General features: G+C 40.0%; 1 protein-coding gene across 1 annotated transcript in view; it reads left to right on the forward strand.

Moving 5' to 3' along the window:
* The window catches only part of UST (uronyl 2-sulfotransferase), a 280,136-nt gene that overhangs the window by 146,388 nt on the left and 117,498 nt on the right, over nucleotides 1–16,250 (forward strand). Inside the window, exon 3 of the mRNA XM_069488442.1 lies at nucleotides 15,997–16,152. Coding sequence (XP_069344543.1) covers nucleotides 15,997–16,152 — 156 coding nt within the window. The remainder of the gene's footprint in view (nucleotides 1–15,996; nucleotides 16,153–16,250) is intronic.

The following is a 16,250-nucleotide window of genomic DNA, read 5'->3' on the forward strand; positions in this document are numbered from 1 at the left end:
AATAACGCTGCTACTGCAATGTCAGTATACCACAGGACCAAAAGGAATGATTTGAGATCTAGAACTCTTCTCATCATGAATGTGCTTGGTTTTCTCAGAGAATAATAATTGTTTAAAGTAAACAAAATCACCAGCAAATTAGAAAGGGAAACATCTCCATCAGAAATGCATTGGACTGAAAGCAACAGAAAATTGGACTATTGACCTAAATAGACCGAGAGGCCTATTAATTTCATGCAATAAGCAGTCCAGGTCTGGTATAGTGGCACAATAATGTCATTAGGGATCTCTCGCTTTTCTTTTTTCTCTGTCCTCATTAGCCTGTGGGTCTTGGCTTGCAGGATGATCCTATGCCTGCTGCCTCCTGGTCACAAGATGGCTTCTACACCTCGAGGCATTGCATCTGTGTTCCAGGAAGGAGAAAGGAAGAGAAAGTCAAGGCAAGGGACTGAAAAAGGGTGCCAGAGGTCACTGTCCATTGTTAAAAGATTGCCCAAGAGACTAACTCAGCAATGTCCGTTTATATCTCACTCATTCGTTGAATGAATGGCCCAAACTTGATTACTCTGTCACCTCCAACTTCAAGTGAGTCTGAAAGGTGAATATTTTTAGATAGGCATGTTGTCACCTAGAATGAAGCCACGATTCCATTAGGAAGACAGGAAAAATAGATATTAGGTAGATAGCAAACAGAATCTCCCACAGGTGGCCATCATTTCAAAATACTTTATATAATTGGTAACAGGTTTGAAAAAAAAGGCTTTCAGCCCGGTACAGTGGCTGATGCCTGTAATCCTAGCACTCTGGGAGGCCAAGGTGGGAGGATTGCTTGAGCTCAGGAGTTTGAGACCAGCCTGAGCAAGAATGAGACCCCATCTCTACTAAAAATAGAAAAACAAATTAGCTGGGCAACTGAAAAAGATAGAAAAAATTAGCTGGACATGGTGGCGCATGCCTGTAGTCCCAGTTACTCGGGAGGCTGAGGCAGGAGGGTCACTTGAGCCCAGGAGTTTGAGGTTGCTGTGAGCTAGGCTGATGCCACAGCACTCTAGCCCAGGCAACAAAGCAAGACTCTGTCTCAAAACAAAAACAAAAACAAACAAACAAAATAATGATTGTCCATATTAAAGGTGGGGAGACTGTGGGGATGAAAGAAAGTAACCAACAATACAAAATTAGTATATATTTACCTTCAGAGTAAAATATTCACTTAAGACATTAATGGTGGAGCACAGTAATAAGTGATCCATCAATCGATCATTATTATACCCCCGTTGTATATTGGGCTAGGTATTGTGGCAAAAAAAAAGAGAGAGAGAGATAGAGAGATAGAGAAGGAAGAGGGAAGGAGGGGGAGGGAAGGGAAGGACAGAGAGAGGATGAGGAGGGGAAGAGCAGGAAGGAAGAGAGAGAGATAGGGAGGGAGGAGGGGAAGAGCAGGAAGGAAGAGAGAGAGATAGGGAGGGAGGGGGGGAAGGGGGCAAAATCATAGAAATACACTGAGGTCTCAGCTTGCCCAAAGCCTTGCAGGCTAATGAGTGCAGCAGGTTAGCATAATTGGTCACAAGATCAGTTAAGGAATCATAGAAACAATCATACCACCAATTGCTATAACTGAACAACTTTTACTCTGAATTTTCTGGTAGCCGAGGAAAAATGGGGCTGTAGGTGGTTATGCACTTCTCATTTTCCACGAAGCAGAAGGACACTAGTTTTTCTGATAGCATAATGGATTGGAGAGCGTGAGTTTGGGCTTGAGTACCAGCTGTACGGTTGACCTTGGACAAGTTCTTTAATCCTCTAATTTTCAGCCTTTTCATCTTTAATGTGTGAATACTTGTACTCATGGTTTAGGGGTCATTTTATAAATTAATGGAGATATTGTATGTAAGGCACACACATAAGTACCCGAGAGGAGAAAAAAAATGAGAAAGTTAGAAAACAGTGAGGTCGATGACACTCCTGTCCCAAAACAACTAGATTGTGTGATGCTCTATCTTATAGTGTTCCTACATGGCCACCGAGGATATAATGCCAAAATGTCACTCAGTTAAAGCAGCTCTAGGTGGAGCCAAGAAATTATGCCCCAATAGGCAGCTTTTTGGTGGCCCAACTTAGTCCAAGACTAAAAAAAATCTAGAATATACAGAGAAAAGGATGGATTCTGTGTCCTCCAACAATCTTCCTTACTCATCATGTCCTTCCGCCAGCCCTTTGACAGACTTGGTGGCTCCCCATTCGAGGATGTAGTCCCTGGTGAAGGCCTGGAGGGGACCGATTTGTGTCACTGGTGGAGGATGATCCCATATCCATCAGTGATGGAGGTTGGACAGTGGCCTCACCTGGATTCTGGCCCAGGTGGGTAGCCTACCTGCTGCTAGGATTTTTTTCTTTTTTTTAACTCCACTGCCCCAGTACAATGACAGCCAGCAGCAGACTCTTACAACCTATGGATCTTCTCCTCTTTTTAAACTGTAGTTTCCTTTATCACATTTTCCTCTCTTAACTAAACTCTCCTAACAGGGATTTTCTTATTGCTTAGTCAGGTCCAACTTTTTGACATTGATATGGGAAATCAGAAGTTTTTCATCCATCCAATGGGTCTAGCTATAAAGATGATTGCTGTTCTGCAAATGGTCTTTCTCTTTTCCTCTTCCTTCTATTTTAATAAGCCAGAATGCACAGCCACCTTTATTTACCAAGCCAGATATAATTACTATCCTCTCTGTAACAGAGCTTTGCAACCAATTCCCACAACTGTCCTTAATCAGTGGCCCTGCAGGAGTAGCTTTTGGCCTTTCCCCATAAGTCACACTAGGACTCTGCTAATTCAAGAGACCCCCTGAATTTAAGCAGTTAGAATTTCTCCCAGCTTGAGGTCCACAGCCCAAACCTCTGCTGTTGCAGGGAGATGGTCTCACTGAAGGGAGGAAGGGAGGAAGGGAGGAAGGTCACCTGAAACTCTAGGTCAGGGACCAGTTTCCCGTAGGTCCTGATAATGTACCCATTAGGTACCCAGGGAGAAGGCCTGCTGCAGCCCATTCAGGGCCAACTGGTAGTGTGTGCTAAAGCAGTGCACAGCCAGCAGGCTTCACAGAGCTAACTTCCAGAAGTTAAGGCTTTGTACGTGTCTCCAGCAGCCACTTTAAAATCTATAAATAAAGAGTATTTCTAGTGGATCTGACCCTGCGAGACCACCAGGGCTATTTCTAAGTAGTCCCCTGTGTGTGTGAGAGACAGGTGTGTATGCACCTGTCTCTCCTTTAAGCAGGGCTCTGTGGCTTGACCCCAGAAACGCATGCTACCCCAAAAAGCACTGCCTGCTGCTCTGTGGTATCTGACCATCTGGTTCAAAACCAAAATATGCCAAATGGAATCTTAACAATATTACATCCTGTTACACTTTAGCTTGATGATCTAAGAGAGAGTGCATTTTTACAAGACCACAATCACATCAACGGCCCACACAAATCAAGTTACAGATTTTGTCCCTAGACAAACCCAGAAAAATTGTGAAAATTAACTGCTTACAAAACATTTAAAAAAAGGAAAATAGTTATTCTGTAGGCTACATGAGGTATGGCTCCTTTAGTCTTAGCTATCATTCAGTTTCATCTTGACCTTTAACTCTTTAAACGCTTGTCAGAAGGACTTGTCATGAGATGCTTGGCCAAATGTGACAGGTGGCTATATTTGTAACTTTGAAAACAACCTTTGCCCCCCTTTGTTGATAAAGTGAGGCTTTGTCTCCCATTAGGCTTGTCCTTCTTACAGCCTTTCTTTATTTTTTCTTTTCCCAAACTCCCTTCTCTTCAAGCCGGATCGTTAAGAGGTCTTTGGCTTGTGTGCTTGCCGTAAAGTTCTTTCATGCTTTCTCTTTGGGGTCACCGTAACTGTACAGCTTTACATTCTATAAACTTGAATTTCAGACTTCACCCCCCTTCCCTAATCAGCCATCTGAAGAAAGGACATTGAACATAAGCAAATCCTCTTGGACGGCGAGTATAGGAATCAAGTGGAACATACACTTCAGCTCTAGGACCATAATGACCACATTCACACCAGAAATCTTCAGACTGGGTGTCATCCGCCACGTTCCTGACAGACAGAGACATGTGGGGGCGCAGGTAGTGGGACATGACGAAGGTGTTGGATCTCGGCTGAGGGCACTAACGGGCTTAGCAAACCGAACCGTCCGCAGTCACAGCGGGGAATCGCAGACACACACAACCGCACTCTCTTTCCCTCTTTCCATTAGATAGCAAAATCCTGAGGTATGGCAAATATTTATATCTGTTTCATAAAAATTATTTCTGAATGATGATTTCTTTTATCTGCCACTGTGTGATAGCCCAAATGTGATCACAGTTCGGGTGGAGATTTCCGAAAAAGCTGTCTACTCAGGACCAAGGAACAAGGAAAAACAAAAACCAGCCTACAGATACCGTGGAAAAGGACTTTCCACAATCAGATCTATGCTGATGGATGGGGTCTGGATTCCATGCCACGTGTGTTCAAAATTAATTCGTTTATGAAAAGAGTGTACTTGAAACAGGCCCCCAACATGTAGGCGATATGACACAATTTCATCTGAGAGCAATTTAAATGTCTTATTACCATCACTAGCTAAAAATACTTTATGAATTCTGGAGTCTTGTGTGGAGTTAATCTTCCAGCTCAAGTTCACCTTGTTTCTTATTCTCCATCTCATTCCTCTGTGTGGGAGGAGATGTCATTTTATGTAGAAGGGGAATGTATTTCAGCTCTCCTCTTCTCCAGCTTTCAGCAAATCTATGCCTAGAGCAGGGAGAAGCTGTGGGAATACATCTAGGAAACAGCCAGCAAATAGACCCTTGTCACATGCTGAGAATGGTGTCTGCTGCTCTTACTCCCTTTTCTGTAGATGAGGAAGGAGGGTAAATGGGTATTTGAAGAATCGTGAACAAGGCCTTTGAGGGGTGCAGTACGGCAGATCCTATCGGTTGTTCACGTCATATCCGTCCTCCACAGCCTCCGTCTCTGTAGCAGAAATATGACTTTGTTCAAGTTTTTCCTAAGGGGAAGCCAATCACATCCCCAGCTCACAGGCAAATTCTGCTTAGTCTATCATGGTTGTCTCATTTCCTTTGCTACTGGTTAGTTGAGATGTGCATTGGTAGTTTAGATTGGGCCAAGCGAACATGGGAAATTTTCTCAGGACCTTTTAGGTAAGATTTTCAGATCTTAAAGGAAGCACCCAGGAAAGACAGTCTCTTCTCCCCCTGGACTTTGTCATTCTGCATGGGATGGCTGGAATCGCAGCAGTCATCATGAAACACGAGGAAAGCTAGTCTGAGGATAATGGTGACATACTAGGATGGCAGAGCAAGATGGAACAAAAATATGGAATGAACCCTAAAACCTCCATACCTAAGGACTTCTGTTTTGTAAGAGAATATATTCCTTTTATTTAGAATATATTCCTTTATCTGTTAGAAAATATATTTTCTTTATTGTTTGAATTGGGTTGGATTTGCTGTTACCTGCAGACAAAAGCATCCTCTGATTAATGTATGGAGATATGACATAAAGCAGTCATGCGAGTCCTTTAGTCATGTTCAAACCAGTTGTTTTTTGATGCTGCAACTCCTCAATTTTCCTTCCATCTTTCTGTGCCCAGTGTATATGAAGGACAACACTAGCCTAGAGAGTTGATGAATTTTACATGGTACATTTTCTTTGCATATCACACATACCACACACACACACACACACACACACACAAATGTGAAAAATTCTAAGAAGCCAATTCTGCACAGCCAAATCAAACATGGAGGACTAGAAAATTCCTTATTAATGCAAATCAATACGAATTTGGTAGATGTACTTTGACAAAGAGAAAGGTCAGGTCCCCGTGTGCACACTGTTTTCAAGCTTCTGCTTGCATTGCACTTAATGTCTTCTTAGCCAAAGCAAGTGACGTGGCCAGTCTGGCGGTCTGTGTGGAAGGAGGTTACACTGTGCAGGGATGCAGAGAGGTGTGATTGGTTGGGGGCTATTACTGTGCTAGTCTGCCACACCATTTTAAATTGTGGGTTATGTTATAAAAGCCTTAAACTCAGCTAAGGAATTCAAACAATGATCATTTGAGTCCAAGAATAAGTTTCTTGCTACAAATTCACACGCAGGAAACTAAAATTTGATTCAGATGTTTCAAATGGAAAATAATGATATGATTCACAAGGAACAGTGTATCTAAGCTCTTGGTCTTAAAATCTTTACACAGTACTTTGATGGGAGAGAGGAGTATTGGCAGCCAAGTGTGCCTGTTCCCCAGCCTTTGTACTATTTACAATGAGGGCAGTTTTTTCTTCTGAGGTTCATAAGGAGAATAATTGACTCTTTCCCCCCTAACATCCAGAGGAGACTGTTCTAAATTGAATCGTTGGCTCATGCTAACAATACCTGCTATAAATTATGAAACCTCTAATCAATAATCAACACTTCGCTTCCATTTGCATGATAACAAATGGGTTTTTAGATTGGGCTCATAGTGTAAATTCTTAACTAAAATGAAGAAGACAAATATAAGGAGATAAAACTTAACTTTAGACTTTTAAATCTTAAAAGTCTATAAAACTAAAGCATCTATGCACTTGAAGTTGTATGTGATTAAGAGGAGATGTGTTATAGATCTGAATGGAGAATCAAACTAAGTGTGTGTGTCTGGTGGGAAGATTATGTATCCAAGTGCATTTTCATAATTCCATATTCTGGTTTAAATGTTAGTGCAAAAAGCCAGTTGAATTGATCAATACTAAAAATGGAACAACCTGGATCTAGAACTAATTAGAGAACTCTATAACTCTTGTCCCAGAGTTTTGTTTAATAAGGACTTTTGGATCACTGAATACCTAGCATATAAGAAAGTGCCAGAAATGGTTAGAATTAGGATTTGACTTGAACAATATTACTTATAATGTCATTATACTCAATAAAACATACAAGGCACATACACATGTATACACACATGTACACAGGAAGATGAGGTTAAACAGGACTGTCAAACCAATATGGATTTCTCCATTTAATTTTGATTATAAAAACCATAGAGAAGTTTAAAGGGCTCTTAGAAACATGGACAGAAGCTGCAAAGCATGAGTGCAATGAGGCCACCATATGTATGCAAAAGCAAGACTAAGTCCCAGGCGAACACTTGGAAATGTTCCTTCAGGATGAGTTGGCCTCTCAAACTTCCACTCTCCCTGTGCTGCTCATGTTTCACTGAACATGAGGTCCATGAACTTCATTTCTCTTTTCTGCCAAACATTCAAGTATTCCATGGACTCAGTTTCCTATAGACTGAATTGAGGTTTGAATTTTAGAAACCATAACATTCTGGTGTAATGAGATACCCAGTTTATGGACTGCTTTTTGTCCATGATTTGTGTACTGATCAGAGAAAGAAGCATAAAGAGTGTTGCAGAATTAAAAGTGAGTCTGCCTTTCTGAATATGTGTATTTTATTTGCATTTGTTAATTTGACATTTGAAAACATCCATCTTTTTGCCCATGTCATTGATAGCATTCACCCAATGTCACCTGAAGTAGGAATTTTTAATCAAATTGGAAGGTTGGTTTATTTGTTTTTTTTTTTTCCCCCGAAGAATACTTTAGAGTTCCAACTATGGTAGTTTAATCATCACATCCAAAAAAATTATTTCTGGCTCCCTGTGAAAATTGCTTCTTTGTATGAGGAATCTGATACAGTATGCAGGGTATTATGTTCCTGGGAATAGCATAATGATGTTGTACAATATGGAGATGAAAGGACATTACATATACAGAATGGAATGAATATTTAGAAGTGCGGGATGCCATTCAGATAACCCCCGATGCCTATAGGTGCTGTGCAGCCCTCTCTTAACATCCTGAGATGCAGACGGGAAGGCAGCTTTAGAGTCGAGTCACTGGGTTCAGTACCCTCATTTTATATTTGGGGACACTTTGACCCAGAGAAGTTATTCACAGTCATTTGTTTAAGGTCACTCAGCTACTCAGAGTGATAAAGCCAAATGGAAGGACAGAGTTTCCTGATTTTTAGTCCAGGGAACCTACTTCACCATACTTTTTCTCATGTAACAGCAAATGAGGTGTTTCAAAACATAGTTAGTGTTGAGAAAAAATTGATAAACTTCCCTTATAGTTTTAGGAGACAACTGAAAGAGCATCATTTATAATAATAAATAGGACAGCATTGGTTCTACAACAACATTTAATAGTATTTTCATCACAATAGTCTATCTATTAATAGACAGATAACTTTTTATTATTATCCATTGTGCACATAACAGATAGGCCCAGCTGGACCTACAACGGATTTATGGCCACATTTATCTTTCTGTAGATGGCATTAGACGTGGACTGGCTTCAAGTAGGAGCAAAGGAAAAGGAGAAAGCGTAAGGTTCAGATTTGCCGTGGCCCCTAGAAGAGATGGGTATGAATAATTAGAAACATGCAGGGGTGTCTTTGGAGAGTTGTAGATGGGAAGAGCCATCTATTCAGGGGGATTGCAAGGAGGGGAAGTAGGATTCTTAAACGGGTCTTGTGTGTCTCCTCCTCTAGAATGGAGGAAAGGCATCCGGGGGCAGGGGAGATGATGGTGATTAGAAAACAGGTCCATCTGGCAGAGGACCTCAGATGGCTTGATGGGCAAAGGCCAGTGAGTTCTGGGAGGCTCTGGTGACAGTCCTCAAAGCAGGGAGCTCAGAGTGATTAAAACTGTGAAAAGGAAGAGAAATATAAAAGGAAGATAAAGGTAGATTTATTACGTGACAAGCCCAAATAAAAATAGGACAGCTGCAGAAAAGCCAAGGGTTCCAAAATAGAACCAGGAATACCCAGGGGGCTGGAACCCCATGTTATTAGCACAAATTACTGGAACTTTTATTTTTTTCTATTTCTTTTATGAACATGTTTCACAAGGAAACATGGTAAAATCTATTTTTAGTTTTTAAGGCATTTCCACATTATGTCTTGGTAACAATGGAGTGGAATAAAATTAATACTTTAATAGCTTCAGAAGGGAACGTCATTTATTGGGTTATACCCTAACCCTCCTCTTTTAGGGATGTGGACGCTGAGGCTCAAGGATGTGGAGTGGCTGGCTCTTAGCACCACAGTGTGCTAGGAAACTTTAAAGGGGGATTAGCTGAATGGATTTGAACTGCTTACGGCCATGCGGACAGTGAGTAGCAGAACCGTTCTTGATTTTAGGCCTGGCTGTGATTCCTCCCACCGCCGGTGTGGCGAACCATGAAACAGAGGTGCTGTGAAGTCACCAAGTGCAATTTTATTCATCAAGGAAAGTCAGTTTGGATTCGATAGAATATTAGTGCTAAGGGTCTGATGCTTTGACAATGTTCAGTGTACATTTCAGTTAACCTACACATTGGTCAGCCAGCACTCCTGTTCTCTAATCAGTCTGGGCGAGTGGGCGTTTACGGTAGCATGAGCATATTCATCAGGTTAATCGTTACTGTTAAATGTAGGGGGAGGCCATTCACACGCTGGTGAGACCCAAGGAAGACACAACAGTGCCCCAAGCACAGACTCCCCTCCAGGATCGTGCAGGCAGCCGTCTCCCCCACCTTAATCCTTCCAAAGGCTGCAAGGACCCATTCAGCCGCTTAACACGGAAAGCTGGGCGTCTCTACATAGCACTTCCTCAAATGCATCACGGAGGCCGGAGGCCAGAAGCCGAGGCCCCTGGGGAGCTTTTTAGAGCTAGACTCCTGGCCCTTACCGTGGCTTTTCTGATTCAGTTGGTCTTAGAGTGGGGCCCAGAAATCTGTATTTTTAAAAGTCCCACGGGGAATTTGAATATACAGCCATTCGGGAACCACGCCTTGTAAAATACTGTGTTATCATAAATATCATTTTGCAAAGACTTAAAAGCAGCATTGATGTTAATTGCTCCAACAGTCCCAATCCCCAGAAGAGTCCTCTAGACTCAGCGTTTCATAGACTATGAAAGTCTTGCTCCACACCAAGTTTTTTTTTTTAACCTAGAAAGTCTTCTTTCTCCCCTCCCATTTCAAACGAGAGATAAGCCATTGGACGCGTGTATGTCATCTGCTGGTGGTTACTGTTGTGCTCAGGATTTTGGAAAGACTTCTGTTTATTTGGCATGCTCTGCACAGGCCTGTCAGTCTCCGGGGATTTGTGGCATTTGCAGAACTTACAAGGCAAGCAGCATAAAAATATATAATTCATACAGTGAAATATTTTGGAGGCCCCTTCACTTTTACAAATTGGCCATAAAATAGAAACCACAGACATAACATTCATATAACCATCGTTGCCAGAATGAAGAATCATTTAGGGGCTGGTGTTGGGGAGTTGGTGTATTCTTCTCTACAGGGAACCCAAAGGAAGAGTAAACGTTCAGGATTTGTGTGCAAATGATAATAGGAACATGAAAGTGGAGGATGGAGTTGTCTGCCTGACAATCGACAGGTATCTATTGAGGAAAATGAGGATTTTGAAGTTGATCTTCCGAGGCCTTTGAAAGTCTTTTCACAGTCATTAAGTTTATTTTGTGGATATTTGCTTGTCTTGATAGACATTCCAAGTGTATTTAGGATTTCATGTAAATTTTCCTGTAATTTACTGCTTCCTGTTTTTTCCCTTTCCTGGTGGAAGCAGTCACAGTATCTGAGGCAGCTGTCTGCTGTGACTGCTCTATGATATATTAGGGGGAGGAGGGGGGGAAAAGTCCATGCTGCTGCCTTTTTCTCCCATTAGCTGCGCTGACACTCGGGCTTCCGTCGGCTTGCTGGATTGAGCCCTCAGGAAGCAGAGAGAGGCTAATCCCCTCCTGTCAGTTCCGCTCAAGCATGGCCGGGGTTTGAGTAACGGCTGAGTAATGGCTGACCATACCGGTTGTGATAGTTGACTGTTGAAACTTGGCATATTTAACGAGGCTGGATACATGCAAGACATAAAAAAGGAAATAATATCTCTGTCGCAGAAGTCAAACTAAAAATTCTTTTCACCGTTTGCTGTTGTATGTTAAAGGGAATGCCATTTTAGGGATCGGGAGAGCTGAGAGCTGGGCTAGCATCATGTGGCACTTTTTTTGGCTTTGTGACCTGGAAAATGTCAGAGCATCTCTCGGGGCCTCAGTTTACTCATCTAAAATAATTATAACATCTACCTCACAGGGAGTTTGAGAGGATGAAGTGACAACATAAAGGAAAGTTCCAGCCAAGTCAAACACAGATCGGGCAGGAGGTGGGGGTGACAGAGAGAGATGGGGGGATTTGAATGGATGGGTTATTCTAAATTGCCTCTGGACCTCAAACCCCATTCTGTGAATCTGTGATATGATGAAGACGGAGGCACACAGGGGAGTCACTTGGATGCTACTAGTGGTGCTTACTTAAGCCATTTGGTAATTCAAACTCTTAGGGAAACGCACAGCTGGAGTAAAAGACAATTAGGCTATTTGATTCTACATTGTTAGCAAGGATTAAGAGGGTTTACACAGCACAGGGTCAGCCCTTCATAAACATCAGTCCCTTTTTTTCTCCATCCTTCCAGAAAGTACACTTCAAAAAAAAGGTGACAATGATTTTTAAAGCAGACCTTGAGAAGCAAACCTGTAGTTCTACCAAAGACAAGATGAATCAACTTCTGTTTTTGTTCAATTTAAAACCTTATCCAACGTGATGATTGGACCAATGTGATGATTCGGCCAGCCTAATTTGCCAATTTTCAGTGCATTACATAGGTTCTTTTAGAAAATGACTTCAAACCTCTCTAAATTCGAGAGAGGTTTGTTTGTGGTGGTGTATGATGTATTTGTAAACGACTGACTCCAGAAACTTTATGTGAAAACACGTTTCCTAGCTCTGTGTTCATAGCATGTAGGTGCGTATTGGTGTTTAGAGAAATGATAGAAATGGAATCACAGTGGGGATGTTACACTCTTGTTTTCCATAAATTATTGTTGTAAATACAGCTGCAGGAATAATGCAGGAATTTTTGTTCTTATCTAAGTGTTCTTTTTAAGTAACCAATATTTATAACCATTAGTTGAGAGCTTCCCACAAGACTAATCAAAAAACTGTAATTAACATCTTATAAAAAATGAATTAACCAATAACCCAAAAGTAAATAACGTCTTTGGTTATTAGTGAAAAGAGTAAGATAGATACTAAGCCTGCTACTGTATCAATTGCCCAAGCAATTCAGAAGAAATTAAGTGATTTCACCTAAGTTTTCGAGTTAATTGCCTCAGGTATTCATTTAAACCTTCTAAAATGTACCTGCACTCTTCCAGTAAAGTACAGGAAAAAACGCATCCATCCCAGTTGTTGAACAGTTTCTTTCCATGGAGGACTTAAACTTCATGTTGACAGTGTTGTCACAACCATAGTCCATACCCCAGCCTGTTTGTAATGGAAAGTCCAACTTACAATTGCTATTCATATGATTAGATTAAACACGAAGCCTAGTTCAATCTTCCTGGGTCATAACCTTATATTAAATAGCTAAGAACATCTCTGACTATCTGAACTGCAGTAGTGGCCAGAGAACAGACTTCTGGAGTTCTCACAGATTAGATCATAAGTACAAGTGACCTATTATAATGGCTGTCTTTTTATTTACCCTGATGACATTTATTAGAACTTGGCTAGAAGATCAGCTATATTGAAGATTCTCTTGATTTCCCATTTTATCCAGATCATTATGTTAATTGGTGTGAAATAGCACGTTAACCCCCTCAGAGCAGTCAAGAATCAATCAATGTCTGCTGAGGCCCTTTATGTACAAAGCACCGTCTAGGCACCGTGAGGACACAAAATGGACGATACTGACTGGGCCTGAAGGAACAGGGTATTACTTAGAAGGAAAGAATACATAGTGGAAGAATTATATCAAAATGGCACAAGACTGGTTGCTACGTGAGTGATATTGACATTAACTTACAAAATGCTACCCTGCATATAAAATATTTCAGGAAAAGAAGTTCACATATAATTACAAAGGTAAAAATTCAAATGGCATTCCTTAAGGCAGGTTTGGGGTATATTTTATGCTGTACTTTATTCTTTAGTTTTGAGCTTTTTTATGACTTTCTGTTATGGGTATCATGCTGAATGAAGGAATCCTCTGGTTATCATTTGCCAGCTGGTCAATGCTGAGCATTGCAAATGGAAATAACATCTTTATTGAGGATATAAATATTTAATCATAGATGCTTTTCATAATAGCTTCTTAGTATATCAAAATCATTATCATTAGGCAATTAGAAAAGAAAAAGAAAAGGCATCCATACTGGAAAGGATAAAGTAAAATCATCTGTTTGCCAATGACATGATCTCATTAATAGAAAATCCTAAAGAATCCACACACAGAAACTATTAGAGCTGATAAATGAGCTCAGCAAGACTGAAGAATATAAGAGTAATATAGAAAAATCAATTGTATTTCTACCAATCAGTCCAAAAATGAAATTAAGAAAATAATGTCATTTATAATAACATCATAAAGAATAAATTCGACAAAAGGAGTATAAGGCTTGGACACTGAAAACTATAAAACATCAATGAAACAAATTAAAGGAGAACTAATTAAGTAGAAAGACATTCCATGTTCATAGATTGGAAGACTTACTATTGTTAAGGTGACGATAGTCCTCAAATTGATCTACAGATTCAGTTCAATCCTTATCAAAGTCTCCATTGCTTTTTTTTTACAGATATTGGCAACCTGATCCTAACATTCATATAGAAATGTAAAGAACCCAGAATAACCAAACAGTCTTGAAAAAGAACAAAGTTGGAGGGACTCACCCTTCATAATTTCAAAACTTATAATAAAGCCATAATAATCAAGATTGCATGGTAGTTGCATAGGAATAAACTATACTTAGAATTTACACTAAGTATAAATTGATCGATACTATAGAATTATGAATCCAGAAATAATAATAACCACAAATACATTTATGATTAGTGGGTTTTTTACAAGGGCACCAAACAGTTAAATGAGGAAAGAATAATCTTTACAACAAATGGTGCTGGGACAATTGTATATCTACCTGCAAAAGAATGAAGTTAGACCATTAGCTTACATTATACCTGAAATTGACTCAAAATGTATCAAACACCTAAATATTAAAACTAAAACTATAAAATCTTAGGAGAACACATAAATGTGTATCTTCAGGGTATGATCTTGGATTAGTTAATAGTTTCTCAGCTGTGATACCAAAACCAAAGAAAAATTAGATAAATTGGACTACATTAAAATTAAACACACTTTTTTTTCTTTCAGATAGGGTTTCACTGTGTTGCCTGGGCTAGAGTGCACTGGCATCATCATAGCTCACAGCAACCTCAAACTCCTGAGCTCAAGTGATCCTGCTGCCTCAGCCTCCCAAGTAGAAGGGACTATATAGGCACATGCTAACATAGCCAGCTAATTTTTTTCTAGTTTTTGTAGAGATGGGGTCTCACTGTGTTGCTCAGGCTGATCTCAAACTCCTGGCCTCAACCAATCCTCCTGCCTAAGCCTCTCAAAGTGCTGGGATTACAGGTGTGAGCCACCACACCCAGCCCCAAATTAAAAACTTTTCTCCTTCAAAGGACACTATCAAAAAAGTGAAAGACGACCTACAGAATGGGAAAAAATACTTGCAAATCTTGTATTTGCAAATCCAGAATATATATAGAACTCTTAAAACCCAGCAATAGAAAAGCAATTTTAAAATGAGTGATGGATTCAAATGGAAATTTCTCCAAAGAAAATACACAAATGGCCAATAAGCACATGAAAAAATGTTCAACATCATTAGTCATAAGAGAAATGCAAATCAAAACCACAATGAATACCACTTCACACCCACTAGGATGGCTATGATAAACAAAAAAAGGCAATAACACATATTGGCAAGGATGTGGAGAAATGGAAACCCTATACATTGCTGGTAGGAATATAAAATAGTGCAGCTGTATTGAAAGCAGTTTGGCAGTTCTTTCAAAAATTAAACATAGAGCTACCATACGATCCAGCAATTTCATGCTTAGGTATATACCTGAGAGAATCAAAAGCATGTCCACACAAAAACTTGTACACGAATGTTCACAGTGGCATTATTCATAGTAGCCAAAAAGTGGAAATAATCCACTTAATCCATGACCTCAACTGACGAAAGCATAAACAAAACGTGGTGTATCTATACAATGTAATATGGAGCCATATGAAGGAATGAAGTGTGGATTCATACTACAACATGGATGAACCTGGAAAACATTATGCTGAGTAAAATGGCCAGATACAAAAAGCCACACAGTGTGTGATTTCATTCATATGAAACGCCCAGAATCCTACAGGCAAAATCACAGAGACACAAAGTAGATAAATGGTTTCCAGGGCCCGGATGATGGTGGAAATGGGAAGTGACTCCTAATGGGCACAGAGTTTCTTTTGAGGTTATGAAAATGTTCTGGAATTAGATAGTGGTGATGGTTGCAAACTTTATGAATATACTAAAAACCATTGAATTGTATATTTTAAAAGAGTGAATTTTATAGTATGTGAATTATATCTCAGTGTTTTTAATTATTGTATTTTTCCTTGATCACTCTACAAATTAAGTTGTTCTGATAAAACATAATATAACTTGGCAAAAAATATTGTCATTAAAGCACATGTTTATACATTTTGTTCCTAAGAAGAAACAAAAGAAGCTTCATAATTGATCTTACAGACTGCGTGAAATACTGTCTGTGTTAGGTACCAGTGCAGGCAGACAGCAAGACCAGCATTTCTCTCCAGTTATACCATGAAGATTAACACTGTTCATCACTTCTGTTCTTTCATTAACCCAACATAGACCCTTTTCATTTAGATTTATCAAGTGTTTATTGTTCTGAAATTGAGGGAAGCATCATAAATATTTTCACACGGACGTTTTATGCTTGTTTTCTTGTTCTTTTTCCCAGGTACTACCTTTCCCAAGCCAGGTGGTGTATAACAGAGTGGGCAAATGCGGGAGCCGTACTGTGGTCTTGCTTCTGAGAATCTTGTCAGAGAAGCACGGATTTAATTTGGTCACATCAGACATTCACAACAAAACCAGGCTTACTAAAAATGAACAAGTAAGTTGACTCTGCCCATTGTTAAATTGTATGTTGCTTCAACTCATTTGTATAATTAGTGGGTGCTTCACTGGACATCCTTCAAACTACTGCAAATG

Source organism: Eulemur rufifrons, chromosome 15 (assembly GCF_041146395.1).
Source record: "Eulemur rufifrons isolate Redbay chromosome 15, OSU_ERuf_1, whole genome shotgun sequence".
NCBI lineage: Eukaryota > Metazoa > Chordata > Mammalia > Primates > Lemuridae > Eulemur > Eulemur rufifrons.